General features: G+C 35.3%; 1 protein-coding gene across 1 annotated transcript in view; it reads right to left on the bottom strand.

Annotated features, from left to right (window-relative positions):
• Positions 1–2,004, bottom strand: part of LOC107645795 (F-box protein At5g03970) — a gene marked incomplete in the record, with an annotated part of 2,554 nt that extends 550 nt beyond the window's left edge. Inside the window, 2 exon segments of the mRNA XM_016349911.2 lie at positions 2–1,250; positions 1,865–2,004. Coding sequence (XP_016205397.1) covers positions 2–1,208 — 1,207 coding nt within the window.

A 16,099-nucleotide genomic window follows, 5' to 3' on the forward strand; every position in this document is an offset into this window, starting at 1 on the left:
GCAGATAAAGAAGATACTGGCCAAGCTGGTAGAAAGCAAGGAACTACTTTGCTTGATTCCCATGAAATGGCAGCTCCACGACCTTGGTAGTTTACTGGTTCTACCATTTTGTTCCCCAAATCACATAGAAAAATGCTCGACCCGGATCTGATGAAGACAGTTCTAGAATTCCGAGGAAGAAATGATAGTATCTGAGCTTCTTTAGACTGTGTACTCAAAGGTGGATTCTTCTTCCATATCACTTTGAAATTTAGTTTCCACCTTTGAACCCACTTATACTTCAGCCGAGTGCAGTTGCAGTAAAGGGAAGGGTTGTCACTTTCCTTCTCCAGTACCCATATCTCCAGACCCAAGTTACTGCTCTGACCATATTGCAAAAGACCATCAGAAGACTCCCCAAGAACACATTCTTCGTATTCATGTGATAAAGTACCCGATGGTAGTTTAACCAATGCTATATACCTGTCGCCAAGACGTGGATCATAAACAGCAATTTTTCCCCACATTGCAAACCAGTGTACAACCCCACCAACCACCATACCAACTGTCCTTGGGCGCAGTGCAAAAGATGTAGAGCACATCAAAGTGGATTGCTTCCATTTTCCTGTTTTTGACGAGTAAGTTTCGATGGAAACAGTGTTGCGTTCCCTAAGTTTGCATTCACACTTAGCACGGATCACCTTGTAACAGAGGTCATCATCAAAGGATTCCTCAACAATCAATGCCATGCACAGAGTTTTGTAGAACTGCTGGGGTTCCGGGAGTTGATATTTCTTCTTGGTCATGGTATTATACACAAAATATGTCTTTGGATGGCGACCGGAAAGAATAATGCCATTGGAACAATCAATGAAGTAGCCAAGTTGTTTGAGGATTCCAGAAAGCTTGAAATCATCACCCTCTTCACATGTGGATAAGAACGGCAGGGCGGGCTCCCAGTTAGGGCGACGGTAGCCATCTCGGGGTCTTCCAAGATACAAAAAGTTGCATACAAAGAAACCCAGAAGTCGAAAATCCTGTCCCCACTTCCTCAAGTAGCAACGGCGAAATGAAGAACTGCTTACCACACGCAGCCATCTTTTTGATACAAGAATGAGTTTGTGAACAGTTGACGGCGGCAAACGAAGCAATATATCATGCAAGATGTCATCACAGTTGAGCACAGCATAAACGCTATTGCAACTCTTCTTATCCATTTCCATTCCCATTCATGTCAAAGCAAGTTATCTCCGAGCATACCTATCTGCATCCTATTAAGAGCTTAAAATTAGTACACTATAGACACATCTCAAATACTTAAACAGATAATGGCGTGCTTAAACGCATTCAATGTCATTCAAACCCATTTTAATGAAACTACTAAACGCACTACTCATCATCAGATAAATTAACTTCATCAGCTTATAGTGTATGAATATTGAATTCTACAATGAAAAATGTGCCAGAAAATATCATCCTTTCATCACTATTTACGAGATCATTCATAATCACATGACAGAAAAAATAGGATCACACAGCAGTTAGCAGGTAAAGAACCTTGCCCTCCCACCTTTCTGAAACTACGAGGTTAAGAATACGACGAATACGAAGCAGTAGTTAATAGCACAAAATTTTCAGTGAAGCCAAATCATAAAGATAAATTTTTGTAGCTTCGATTCTGAAACCCTCATCTTCCAGACCAACCCACCTAATTGGAAAACTAATGAATACATTCAAAGCATTTGGTTAAACGATTTTTGAACATTGAATCAAATATCAGAATCGGAAAAAAAAACTTTGAAATCTAAAACAGATAACGAAATGGAAAGCAGAAAGATTAAATGAAAAAAGAGAAGAGAGGGTAAAGGGTAAACAGTATAAACACCTCAATCATTTCATTTGTGTCTTCGGAGTTCAGAGTTGGGAGTGTGAGTACTGAGAGCACTGAGCAGTGAACGGTGCTTCAGCTGCATGCACTGTTGTCGTTTCACCATCAAACCCAGCACGCTCGTTTCCAATTCCAAATCATATATATATATACGAAGAAATCACGCTTTTCTTATTCGTTTTTTTTTTCTCGTACACTAAATGGGCCATATTTGGGCTTTAGTTCATCAATTTAGGTTTAGGCCTGGGTCTCATTCAAGGTCTTAATGGGCCGTACAATAGACTGGACCGCAAGACCTTTTCTTGTCATACAATCATAGAATTTTTATTTCTCCGAACCAAAAGCAAAACATATTATTTTCAAGGTAACGTGACAAATGATTAACAACCAAATTTGTAATAATTTTCTGTTGTATATATTTTATACATTGCAACGAGAAAATCATCTTCCATAATTGGTTGCAGTTCCTTCTCCGCCTTCTCGTTAATGAGCTCGGTGAATGAAGAGCTGAGAAATGCTATCACCCTTAACTTGTGCATTATATATCAATTTTGAAGGCACTGTGAACGAAATTAAACACACACATTTTCTATTTTAATTTCGTTATCGCTATGTCACTATAAATTAATGTAAAACATATATGTTTTTAATTTTGATCACCTGTGAAATTATATTGTTCCTTAATTTCGCAAGTTTAGTTAATGATATCGGTGTTTATATCATAGTCCAAATAATTAAAATCATGGCCTAAAAGAGTTGGTCTATTTTTAATGGATCTAGTGCAAGCTGTCTAGATTTAAGGAGATCAGTCTAAAAGATATATGGGTTAATCTACCAGAATTATTCAGATATAGGTACCACGATTTGTGTCCAACTCAATTTGTACAAAAACAAAGACATCTCAACGGTACTAACGTGCATGCCTATAAACTCGTCCAGTATTTGAAATGTGGGATAACAATAATTCCCTAAATAAGGAAAAATAACTATCCACCATTGTAAGTGGGAGAGTTCCAGAGTGATGGTCAAACCATCGTCCCAGTTGTATAAGTACTTTGTCACACTCATGTATCTTTCAACTCCATTCTACTAAAAACCTGTTTAAATTCTTGCTAATTTAAGCATCGGAGTCCCTTGAAGGTACTCCTATCCGCCGTTCTGCAGCTGACGTGAAGTTATCTTAAACACCTTCACCACCATCTCTAGCCTCATTACTCAAGGACCAATTGCCTATAGTTCGTTTCAGGTATGTGTTGGAATATTAACGCCGTTGTCGAGGACCTGGAGCTCAACCATTGATAATGGACGAATTGCGTCCAACTTCAGATAAAAAAACAGAGACCACCGCATTGACGATCAAACATTCTCTATTCACCATAACAGCTTGAAAGACAAAAGGGAATGTAGTGGACATGGAGTGAGTTCTCAAATTCGCATCCCTAGAGAATCAGGAAATCGAAATACTGCCGAGATCATGGGACTCTTCCATGATCATCAAGGTCGACTCAAACTACTAAAATCGAGTTAGAACAATGAAGAGAATCGGAGAGATAACTACGAAAAAAGCTATGAAATGGAAGATAAGCTAAAGAAAGTGGAAACCGAGCTAAGGGAAAAAAGATGTCGGGATGACAAAGACCCAGTCTTCACTAGAGGAGTGATCCTTCCTCTAAAGAGATCATGTGCTCAAAGGTCCCATGAAATTTCAAATATCCCAACTTGGATCTCTATGATGGATCTACTTATCTACGTAACCATCACAACAACTTTAAAAATCATCATTACTTGGTCGACGCATCTGACACAACCCGATATAAAGCCTTCCCAACAATTCTCACCAAGGCGGTGATGAAGTAAAAGACAAAACAAAGCATGCTACAAGTTTTTTTTGGAGTAAAACAAGAAACAGGAGAATCCCTAAGGGCCTATATGAAAAGATTCAATAAAACCTGCTTGGAGATACAGAGTCTACCAACAAAAGCAGTTATCGTGGGGCTCGTCAATTGCCTCAGGGATAGTCCCTTTCTTAAAGTCACTCTCGAAAAGACACCCAACTTCATTGTTCGAAGTACAAGAAAGGGCGAAAAAATTCTTCAATCTGGAAGAAATTGTCCAGATCATGAAGCCTCAGCAAGGTTGGCAAAATGACTACCAAATAAAAAACAAAGAAAAAGACCAAAAAATAATATGGGAGTACAAAGATTGAGAAAGATCGTTAGATCCCATAAGCACCCCAAATCGATATGTCCACATCATCACGAAAGAACTTGCTGAAGGCAGAACAACTTAGTTGTCTCGAACAAGATATCTCAAAGAAGTCTACCAGGTCGGAAAAGGTTGTATAGTACCCGGCCTTTACACTATAACCTTTGTACCAGAAGATATCAAAGGTAGGGCCTCCGGCCACAATGATCCCTAGGTGATAACAATAATCCTATCCAACGCCAACCTCCACAAAACATTGGTGGACCCTAGGAGTTCTACAGATATCCTCCTCAATCCTGCCTTTGACGAGCTCATATTAGAAGAAAATGACTTAAAGGTGTACCTAAGCACTATATTCGAATTACATCGATCTCACCTCTTGGGTACATAAGCCTTTTTACCCAAGGTTCTGAAAACCAGTTCGAACCGGTCGATCGAACTGGGAATCGGTGACTAAAGCGAATCGGGTAATAGGGATAACCGCCTCTCTCAAAAATCAAACCAAAATCGTTAAACCAGTCGAGAATTGGCCAGTCCGACCGAACCGGGACCCGGCTGGTTTTTAATTAAAAAAAACTCCATACGATGTCGTTTCACCAATTAAAAAAAAAACAAAACCCTAACTTCCCTAGTCCCCTCAGCACTCTGGCCTCTCTCAACCAATCAACTCCAAAACTGCACTTGTCGAAGAAAAACTTGAGAAAGTTGCAACCTCCATCTCGTTGTCGTTCTTCAACCAGTCAGCCATCGCTGCCATAACATCTAGTCCACTGCGTCCGTACTACTCTGGCTTCGTTGCAAAGCATCAGCTCGACAATTGTTCATCGTGCTTCCACCTATGTTTTGCCGAGCTTCCGCCTCTATTTTGTCGTGCATCCGCGATCATTTCGCTGTGTTTCTGCCACTTCTCTAGCCGTCGTCTTTCAGTCTCTATTCAGCCTTTGTTCTGCCGTTGTTCAGCCTTCTTTCTGCCACTGTTCAGCCATCTCTGTTACATTTTGAAGTTCCAGCTCCTTCTCCCTCTTTTGTTGAATTTTAGAACATATGAAAACTTCTGGTTATTTCTTTCCTTCTTCTTATTCTTTCTTTATTAATTGTTTAACAAATAAGTTATTGTTTTATTTATTAGGATGCTGTTGTAGTTCTTGTTTTGTTGTTAGTTTGTTGTATTTAAAGCTTTAATTGTTCTTCTTGTTATTATAATTTTCAGTTTATGTTTTTGATCTTATTAACTTATTAATTTTGTTAAATTATTGGCATGACGCTGGTTTTGACCCTGTGATTGTTAGGTTGTTGCGTTGTACTTCACCTTGTGATTGTTGGTTTGCTGTTCTTAATCTTGATCTTATCATTGTTGTTTTTATTTTTGTTCACCTTATTGATCTTAATTCATTATTCTTGTTATTGGTTGCTTTTAACTAAGTTTTGTTGTTAGACAGATGATAGTATCAATCAATTTGATTAAATGATATCTGATCAGTAATTTTTATTTTTTATTTTCAGTTATGGATTATAGTATTAATTAAGATGCAACAAGGGATAACAATGTATTGACCGAGAAAATATTAGGCTATGTTAGACTTTTGAGTTGTATGGTAATATAATTTACAGATAATAATACTAATCATGTTTGGTTGTTTTTTTTTTATTTGACTTTTGAGTTTGTATTTAGATGAGATTATAACATTGTGGTTAATGTAATACTTTTAATTTGGATGACATTTTAAAGTTTACATTAGACTATAATTATGTTTTAGTATGTTTATTTATATCTTATTTAATATTTTATTATAAAACAGTTATTTCGATTAAATCACGGTTAAATCGGTTAAACCAGTAAATCAGTGAACTAGTAGATAAAGTGGTTCGATGACCGGTTTAGTTTTCAAAACCTTGTTTATACCACCTTCGGCAAAAGACCTAAAGTCTATACCGTCAGTGTTGATTACATGGTGGTAGACATCCTATCTACCTACAATGCATTAATAGGTCGGACAATACTAAACTAACTAACTGCAGTACTATCCACTATCCTCATATATGCATGAAGTTTTCAACAAAAGAGGGGATAACCACCATTTATGAAGATCAACAGTTGAGGCATAAATGCTATAATAAAAATTTTAACTTTAGAAATAGTCCCACAAGCAAAGAAGTCATCACGTTAGAATCAATAATCCTAAAGGGGGTAAATGAAGAAAGCCTCAAGATTAGACTTTACCATGAGGTTGAAAACCTCCAAGATTACAGAGAAAAATCCAATCTCTTTCTCGAGGTACGACCACGAGAAAAAGATTCCAAGCAAAAAATGGTTATAAAATACAATAAGAAGGTCATATGAAGAAGTTTTTCAATTAGCGATCTCGCCCAGATCCGAAATGACATCGGGCCAAAATCAAGCGAAGCAAAGCTAGCGGCAAAATGGAAGGATCCCAACAAATTCACTCAAAGGCTTGGAAAAGAGTCACTACAAAATATCTGACTTGCTCGAAACAATCTACCTAGATCGTACAATGTCTACAACTATAGAGATGCTACAGTTATAAAGTGAACCTTACCCCTTGATGCACTATTTTCCTGACTTCAAGGCTTTACTGAAGGAATTTTTAACAAGCCATCAAAATGAGGACTAGGAGTTCCACTTGTAAAAAGCTCTTAGTAGCAACTGGCTATCTATTGTAATTGCTTTCAATGATTAATAAAGCAAGTGATCTACATTTCTATAAGTCTTCATTTAATCCGACCTACACAATTAGAACTCATGCTAAAAAAAGCGCAAAAATAGTTGCACCGACTTTGAAAGTCGAGGCTATGAAGCGACGAGGTCTGAGTTCAATGACGTATTGTATAAACGAATCGAAGTGAAACTGAAATCGTAAAAAATCCTATAAACCACAACTTGTATGAAAAATGAGTTAGGAAAAAGTTGAAAATGACAAGTCAAAAGCATGCAAGTTGAAGCATGCATCATAAAAGCTAATAAAGCCCTAAAAAGGGTAAAAGCAAAAATGACAAGAAAAGCAATCCTCCAACCAAACAACTCGTACAAAAATGAGTCGAAAAGGAAAGAAAGGATTGTAAAAAGTTTCAATAATCCTCCAATTAAAACAACTCGTACCAAATGAGATAATGAAGTCCGAGAGGACAAATTAAAAGCTTAGAAGTGAAAAGCATGCGGTAAAAGAAATAAGTGATGAGGTCGTCCACAAGATACACTACAAGTCGGAAGCGTGCGACTTTCAAAAGCACGCACAACACTTAGCGAAATTAAATCTAACAAAGCTATTCAACAATGGATGTAACATAAAAGCGTGCAAACAAAAGCAACATTACTTAGTAGAATTGAAGTCAAAAGCTCCCAACAAAGAGGATAAATATCCAAAATATTGTAGTATCTTTGTTCAAAAGCCCACAACTCAGGCAACATACACAAAAAGGAAAGAATAAAGAAAAAGCTAAGAAGCAATAACAACATCAGAAGGAACAACCTCGGATGGGAGGTCGACAGTAGAGACCTCGAGAGTTCTGTCTTCAGACTCAGAAACACCTAACTCAATGGCATCAGAGGTCAAAGGATCCACGATTTGGCCATCCACCATGACCTTGTCTAGGTTAATCAAAGAAATGTCCAAGTTGGACACCAACATTCTAACCTAAGCCTTCAAATTTTCACAGTATCATCCAATCTCTTTACAGAGTCATATTCAAGTTGTTCATAATCTCCTTTCATCTTTTTCTAATCTTTCTTCAACTTAATATCATCGTAAAGTCATACTCTCTCCGATTCGACCTTATTTTGAGTCTCAACTTTCACATCTCGGGCTTCGTCACTCTCCTTAATCATCTTTCTTAGATCAACATTATCCGATCTCACAGTGTTACATTTAGCTTTAAGTTAGACATTCTCTTTCTTAAGAACCTCAACTTTAGATCGAATGTCAGAAAGCTCAGATTGCAAGGCATTGGGAAGAGATTCTTTAAACTTTTTTTGAATAGCCCTACATATACCCGAATTGCAAATTCTACTCTTTATCAATATCTCTAAGTTCTTCTCCATCCCCAAGTCATTTACAGCTATGTTGTTGTCCGACATAATATACTCATTAGAAAAGCCTATAGAATCAAAGTGAGGGTCGAAAAAGTTACCGTACTTGTTGCTGAGATTTTTTCCTTTTCGAGAATTCCCTTGATCGGACCCTTTGTCTGACTCATGAAACTTGGAAACTGGGGGAGGCTTTGGAACAATCTTGGTAATTTGAAGGTCGGGTTCTGTTTCACCAATGGGTAAATAAGAGGGTGCCAACTCGGAAGAAGAAGTAGTACCCAACTGATCGTCGACCTTCTGAATTTCGAGCTGAGCTTGGCATTGAGATAATTTTTTCTTGGAAGCTTTCAACTTCTTATACGCCTCAGATGAGCTGACCATTCTCTCTCTACAAAAAAGGAGAACCTACTTCAGAAGGCATATACACAAAAGAAACAAGCCATAGTCTACAAAAGTCTACCTAGCTCAGTTTAGACATCTTCGAACATCTCAACCATTGTCACTTCTTTCTTAGTAAGATCCTCTAAGTCATAACGAATGATCTCAGGTTCAGAGTTCCTATAAAGATGGAACATGTACTTGGACTTCTTATTCAACCAAAATGCCCAGGAATCTTTTCGGGATTGCAACTTACAATAATATTTTTTAAAATCATGAAAAGAGTCTTCAAAGATAGTAAACACTTTCCAACCTTGTTGAGCTTGGAAAGAAGTCTATTGCTATCTTTTGGAAAAACTGAAAGGCTTGGTCAGATGAAAAAAATAGAAGAAAACTTAAAAAAAAAAAAATAGGAAGTCGGAAGGCTTGACATAGGACTTGGTAGCCATGCATAAAAGCCCAAGAGTTGGGATGAAACTGAGTTGGGACAACCTTACAAGCGAAAAGGACATCCATTTCAAAGTCAAAAAATGAGACCTTATTACCTAATCTATTGATGAAACATTCATAGACATAAAAAAAAGTGGGGATCCAAGTTGTTGATAAGAAGGTAGAACACCCTCTCCTCGGGTTAAGAGGCCAATAGATTGTAATTTTTCTCTTTATTCCTATCACTACAAAAGGTATGGATAAGTCAAAACTTTTCTAAAGTTTCTCTATCCATAACCGAGAGAGCTCCTAAAAGGTTGTATCTACCCACATTACGCTCTCAAGCACATTAGGAGGCATTCTAAACGCTACAAACCGAGACACGGAGGTCGGGCACCTACAAAAGGAAAAACACGACTAACATAACTGGTAAAAGAGGCCAGTCTCATCAACAATCCAAGACAAAAGATGAAAACTATTCATCTACACTTCATTCAACAATGGCAGCACGCAAAACACTCAACATAGTAAACACATATTGTAACACCCTACCACACAGGGCTTTACGCCTAGGACGTAAATCAGAGGTGGCGAGGCGATACAATCTCTAAAAAAAAAATACTTATATAATATAGTTGAAAGAAATTGTAACTAGGAGCCTTGAAAAGAAGCTAAACAAAATCGTAACAGAAGTCGCGTCACACTCGTACGGATAAGCTTAAAACAGACAAAAAGATCAAAGAGAAGGATAAGTTATATACATAAGGACCGGAGTTCCAAAAATATACAAATATCAAGCTCCAGACTTGACCTGTGAATCTAAGGCCGGCCAGAGTGTGTATATATATATATATATAACCCAAAATATAACTCAAACTATAATATGAACTCCTGTTTCTCCATATCAACCTCTAAAAGGGACATAAAACATAAATACAGGGCGGAGAATCTATTTACATATATATACATAAACAAAATACAAACACTAAGTCCCAAAATAGTTCTTCACTTCCAAGAATTTCCAGAATGCTCAACGAGGTGCCTCTCGACCTGTATCTGAAAAACAGTAGAAATATGTATAAATGAGAACCGGGGGTTCTCAGTATGGTAAAGGTGCCTGCATAGTTAATATAAAAGGTCTCGAAAAAGCCAGAAGCAATCTTAGAACTTCGACACTCAGGTTAAAACTTAAGATCCAACTAAACCAGAAATTAGGTAAAAGTATCTAAGGTGTTCAAGTTCTAATCTAACGTTAACCTGCATTTCACTTCTTGTCCCCTCCAACCCTCCGAATCACCGGTGGAACTACTCTCAGCGTCACCTCTGCCAGCATGAGGGGTCTCTCAATTGTAAAGACAAACAAGACAAGCAAAAAAAAAAACACAGATAGAATACAATTATAGCAAGTAGGACAAATAGCAGATATCATGGCTAATGAATTAGGCAAACTAAAGTAATGCACACTCAAGTAAAACATATAAATGTATATGATGTATGCATATCCTATGGTTGATGATATAATCTGTTGGTTATATAGCCAGCCCGACATGTTCTAGTAGCTAACCTTGGACAGAAACACCACCTCGCAGAGCAAGTGGGTCTGAACCACTACTACTTTATACTATCCAGGCGGGTGTTTACGAACTCAACACAGAGCAAGTGGAATAATCACTACTGCTGTTATTGTTCAGGCGTCACAATCACTTACCTAGGACAAGTGAGACAAACCACTACTACTGCTATTGCCCAGATATCTCAATCACTGATCCAGGACAAGTGGGACAAACTACTACTACTGCCACTACCAGGTATCTCATTCACAAAAATTCATTCTCAATATCATTTCAATTCATTCATAATCATTCAAATTCATAATCAAACTCAGTTCTCATCATTCTTCTTCTCCATCTCTTACCCGGAGCAAGTGGATAACGCCACTGCATCTTACTCGGTATCTCAACATATCTCTCAATCAGATTCAATTTCATGTTCAAGTTCATCCTCCACCTTACTCCACTTCCTTCATAGTCAATAACATCATTAAATATCTCTTAATTCAATAACATTTCATTATTATTATCATTATCTTTATCAATTACTTCTTACTCAATATTTTATTATCACTCTGCAAATTCTTCTCAATATTTTCTTAACTCATTCAACCTATTCACCCTTGTTCTAAAGCTTAAAAACTCACTAACAGAACCTAAACAAGGGTTAAAGGGGTTTGGAAAGTTTGAGAAATGGTTTAAAACTTATAATCAACATTTTCAGACAACAGGGGTTTCGCGTACACATAGCATATCTGCGTACGCGGAAGTGCGCGTATGCGTCACTTATCCAAAATTAATTTATTGGTTAATTATTTACTAATTACCCCAAATTTGCACATATGGCTATGACAATGACGGTGCCACCGCACCAAAGGTAGCACCATTATCTCTGACGGGTAAGAATCCCACAACACAATTAGCCATAACCAGAAAAAAAAGGCAACTAAAAGGGAAAAAAATCATTATTTTTATTTGGAATTATTTTTTTTAACATCCATTCATCTTCAAAGCATTAGCATTATAAGAACATCAATTAGACAAAACAACAAGCAATAACAAAAATACAATGAGAAAGAAAATGGAGACTAACCTGAAAGATAAAAGATGAAGAACACTTAATGAAATCAGAAGATACAATGACAATGAAGATGAAAAAATAAAGAATGTTACAAGTTTTTCAAAAAATTGAAGAATATGAAGAATGAGAAGAAAATTGCTATAAATAAATGGCTAACAGGAATAAAAAGATCATCTCATTCTGATTTGAAAGATGAACACAATTACCAAAGCAATGAAAAAGCACGCGAACAGCTGAAATGATACACATATCAATCACGTCGAGATTTCTGACGACTTGGAGCTACAAATCACGTTGAGAATACGACTTCAACCCTGAAGGCTCCAACTCCAACCAACCGATCTGTATGAATCAAAACAACTCGGGATGGATAGTCGAACAACTATTCGACTCAGTAAAATTGCGACTTGTTAGCTTAAACAACCAATTCTTGCTCGAGATCTAACTTCTCCAAATTCGACCTCGAACAGGCACACTGTTCATACCGTGGCCCAAATAGTTAGTCGTGGCCCAAAAGAGCTGGTCCATCCTTAATGGACTCAGTGTAAGTTGTCCAAATCCAAGGAGATCAATTTAAAAACTACACGGGTTAACCTACCCAACTTACTTGGGGCACGAGTACCACGACCCATGTTCGACCTGACTTGTACAGAAAAAAAGACATCTCAATTGCACTAATGTGCATGCCTATAAACTCCCTATTATTTGAAATGTAGGATAACAATAATTTTCTAAACATGAAAAAATAATAACTACTCATCATTATAGATATGAGAATTTTAAAGTGATAGTCAAATTATCATCTCAATTGTATAAATATTCTGTCACACTCAAATATCTCTCAACTCTATTTTACTAAAAATCTAATTAAACACTTACTAATTTAAATATTGAAATCCTTTGTAAGTACCTCACTTGCCATTTTAGAGCTGACGTCAAATTATCTTAAATACCTCTACTGTTTCAGATAGGCCTTGAAACAATCAAATTACCTGCAAAATCGATATATAATATAAAAAATCACGTAATTGCTTCTGCTGTCATTCAAATTGAGAAATATAGAATATTTTAAATAGAAAAAAAAAACGTTTTTTTAATGTCCGTACAGGATCCATGATACATATCTTGTTATTGGATATTAGCTTTCTGTAAAGTAAAACACTATATTGAGTAAAATAACATTTTGTACATAATGGAAGCATGCTAAATTGCAATGAATTTGGATAAGAATGAATATTTAATGAAAAGGTCTACCCTACTAGCAGTTGCAAAGTATTAAAACAGGCTTAATGGTGAGCCACTGGATAGTGAATAGTCAATAGTGGTCACTCAAATAATCAAATTTGGGTCTACCATAATCCCATTAATCTATTATTAGTATTATTAACTAACTTGAGATTAAAAGGTACTCCATAATTGTTTGTGTAGATATTAGCTAGCTAGGGAATAACCGTACTCTTATAACAGCAGCAACCAGGGTACGGTTCATACAGTTTCATAATACTTTTATTTCTCTATATAAAGATTCACTTTTTCATTTTTATGGGAGAGACAACCAATTCACTTGATCCATTTGTAAAAGAGAGCGATTCTCCAACTCATTCTCAATTTAAATTGTACTTTACAATCGTTTATTTTATTCGAGTCTTTTAATTAATTTTCCATTCTTGTTCAATGGAGTTGGTATTATTGTTAAAAATGTCAAAAAATCTTGAATCAAATAGCTTCTATTCAGCATTAGGTTATCTGCGTCGGTGTGAGTTCTTGCTTCATTGAAAATTACTAAATGGTTAATTAATTTCTTATGATCAATTTAATTATGCGACAAAAGTAGGTATACATAACAATGAAATGAAATGAAATTATTGGTGCGTATGTGCTCTTTGCTTTAGTCATCAACTGACAAGAGAATTGGCCAGGTAAGGTCCACCATGTTGATGCATCAAAATATCCATGCCACTTGTCCAACATCAGTATGCTGGCAGCACATACCATTATTTATTTATTTTAATTTTTAATTTTTTATGATAAAAGATAAATTGTTTATATTTTATATTATTACTAATAATTTTTTTTAACGAAAGAAAAAAAAAATTGAACATGTAACTTCTTAAATTAGTATAGAAGATTATGTCATTTGAGTTATAATTCATGTCATATTATTACTAATAGTTAATACCATAAATAAAGAGTGTACATATATAATATAGACGAAAAGTAGTACATAAAATATTTTTTGAATATTAAATAATTAACTATTTTGATTTTAATTTTAAAGTATTTCTACCTTCAAGTACTGTTGCTGTTAAGAAACAATTCCGCTAACTGTCTTTCTAGAATCTGAATCTTGGTTCTCTTCTTGAGAGTGGAATTCTACTACACTTTAACCTTCGTTGGTTCAATAAATATGTCGATATTATTAGAAAAACTAGTTTATATATAGTTAAGTACATTTAAACTACTACCTGCTGCATTATGCTCTCTTTCTTAATAATTTTTAGTAATTTGTTTTCGTTTAGTGGGGTCCGTTACCACAGATTCCAGTCCAATAATGAATGTAGCAGGTAGATTCTAATTGCTAATTGGAATATTCCTTTCCACTTATCCTAATCCTCTAGGGTATAGGAACCTGATTTGGTTATTTTCAAAGACAGACCATAGTTTGAAATGTCAAATGCATGATTTTAATTATATACTTCAAAATTTACGCATATATTTAATTATATAATTATAGCAGCAAAAACAACTGTTTTTTATATTAACAGTTTAAATCATCATTTAAAAAAATAAATATATTAACAAGTAAATCAAACATCACCTCATAATTTAAAAAAAAAAAATGATGAAAACAACAACTATGTGATAACTAATAATGTAATGCGGCCACGTAGATGAGATTGTTTGTATGTTGTTTAGCCCTATATATATGAGCATGGTTCATGGTATCATCCGTCTGTGCTCCTTGTACTTAGTATATCATCGTACTAAGAAATCTTTGCCTTGTTGGGATATATCATATATGATTCCCAACAAATCCAATAATCTTTATTTGCCATGAACATGGCGGTGTAATTGTTGCTGCAGCAGCAGAAAGAGAGAAAGAAGAAGATGAGAAGAGCAGCATTCAAGTGTTTACTGCTACGGATTCTGGGGTTGTTGGAGCCGTGGCCAAATATATATAACAGCACCACAAAGATAAGAGAGTAGTGATGATCTGACATTTGACCTTTGACCTGGGGGTTCTGTTCTGCCCTCTGATCTAGGCAAGTCTGATGCTTGGCTTTTATTTAAATAATTGAATTGATTTCCATCTCACATCTCTCTTGGAGAGGATGATCTATCATGATGGTCATTAATTAATTTTCTCATTTTATTGTCTTTTGAGCAAGTTTATCATTCCCAGAACTATATATGTAAGATATGTTGTGTTTACCAAAAGAAATTAAATGAACTCAAGTCTCTTATCTTCCTTATTAATTCTTGTTCAATTCAGTTCTTATTATATACATAGTAATTGTATCAAATTTTAACATAGATACAGCGATGCCTCTAGTTAATATGGTTAAACGAATCAAGACGAAATACAAGCTAGATTCATACATTTACATACTGCATAAATTACTGTTAGTAAAAAAGATTTCAATTTTTAGAATTTAATAAATGCATTTAAAAAATTAGATTTAGTATACTTTTGTAGAAACATTGTGTAGGAACTTTAATATATAACAGCATTCACATAATACATGATAGAGAGGAATAGTACTGGTGAGTTTTTGTCGGTTACTTGATTCAGTTTCTAGTAGCCAGGAATTTCAATGGCAGAGTGCTCACCACGTTCAGGAGGGCCTCAAGGCTCATGAATTATGAGTACTGTTTGATTCTAACGGATTAAATGCATTAAATAAATCAAATCTGCCTAATGCCTATAATTCACAAAACTCAGGAATTTTAGGAACTAATTAAAAAGCTAGCTAAGTCGGTTGAGTCTATAGTAGACACTTTAGATCGTGTTTGTTTTTTGCGACTGCGGGCGAAAAATTAGGATTAAGTATTGTATTTGATGAATAGAGACTGAAACTAAAATTTTAATTTTGGAATCTTTATTCGGTATTAATCTCTCTTTTTTGCTCTTAGAGGATGAAGACATATCCTGCGTTAGTACCACATGTCCTCATCTTATTACAACACATCACCTTTAATTAAACAAGATTAATGGTATGTTACTATACAAGTGCTGTTTAATGATAAACATCTAATTAAAGTTAACACTAGTTGAACCAACTTGAGTTAGTCGTATGATTAATTTATTCGTCTATTTAAATAAGTATTGAGAGTTTAAATTTTATTTTGTGTATACAGTAATTTATTGATTAACGATAACTTTTAAATAAAATTTAGATCCATAATAAATTAATGTTTAATTTATTAAACTAAAAAATATCGTAGACAAAAAAAAATTAACATTAGTTATAGTTGATGTGTGATACTTCGCTATGACCTTCAAGAATCAAGATAGGTATAATATAATAATTATGGTGCAAACA

The sequence above is a fragment of the Arachis ipaensis genome, chromosome B06, assembly GCF_000816755.2.
Source record: "Arachis ipaensis cultivar K30076 chromosome B06, Araip1.1, whole genome shotgun sequence".
NCBI classification, from domain to species: domain Eukaryota; kingdom Viridiplantae; phylum Streptophyta; class Magnoliopsida; order Fabales; family Fabaceae; genus Arachis; species Arachis ipaensis.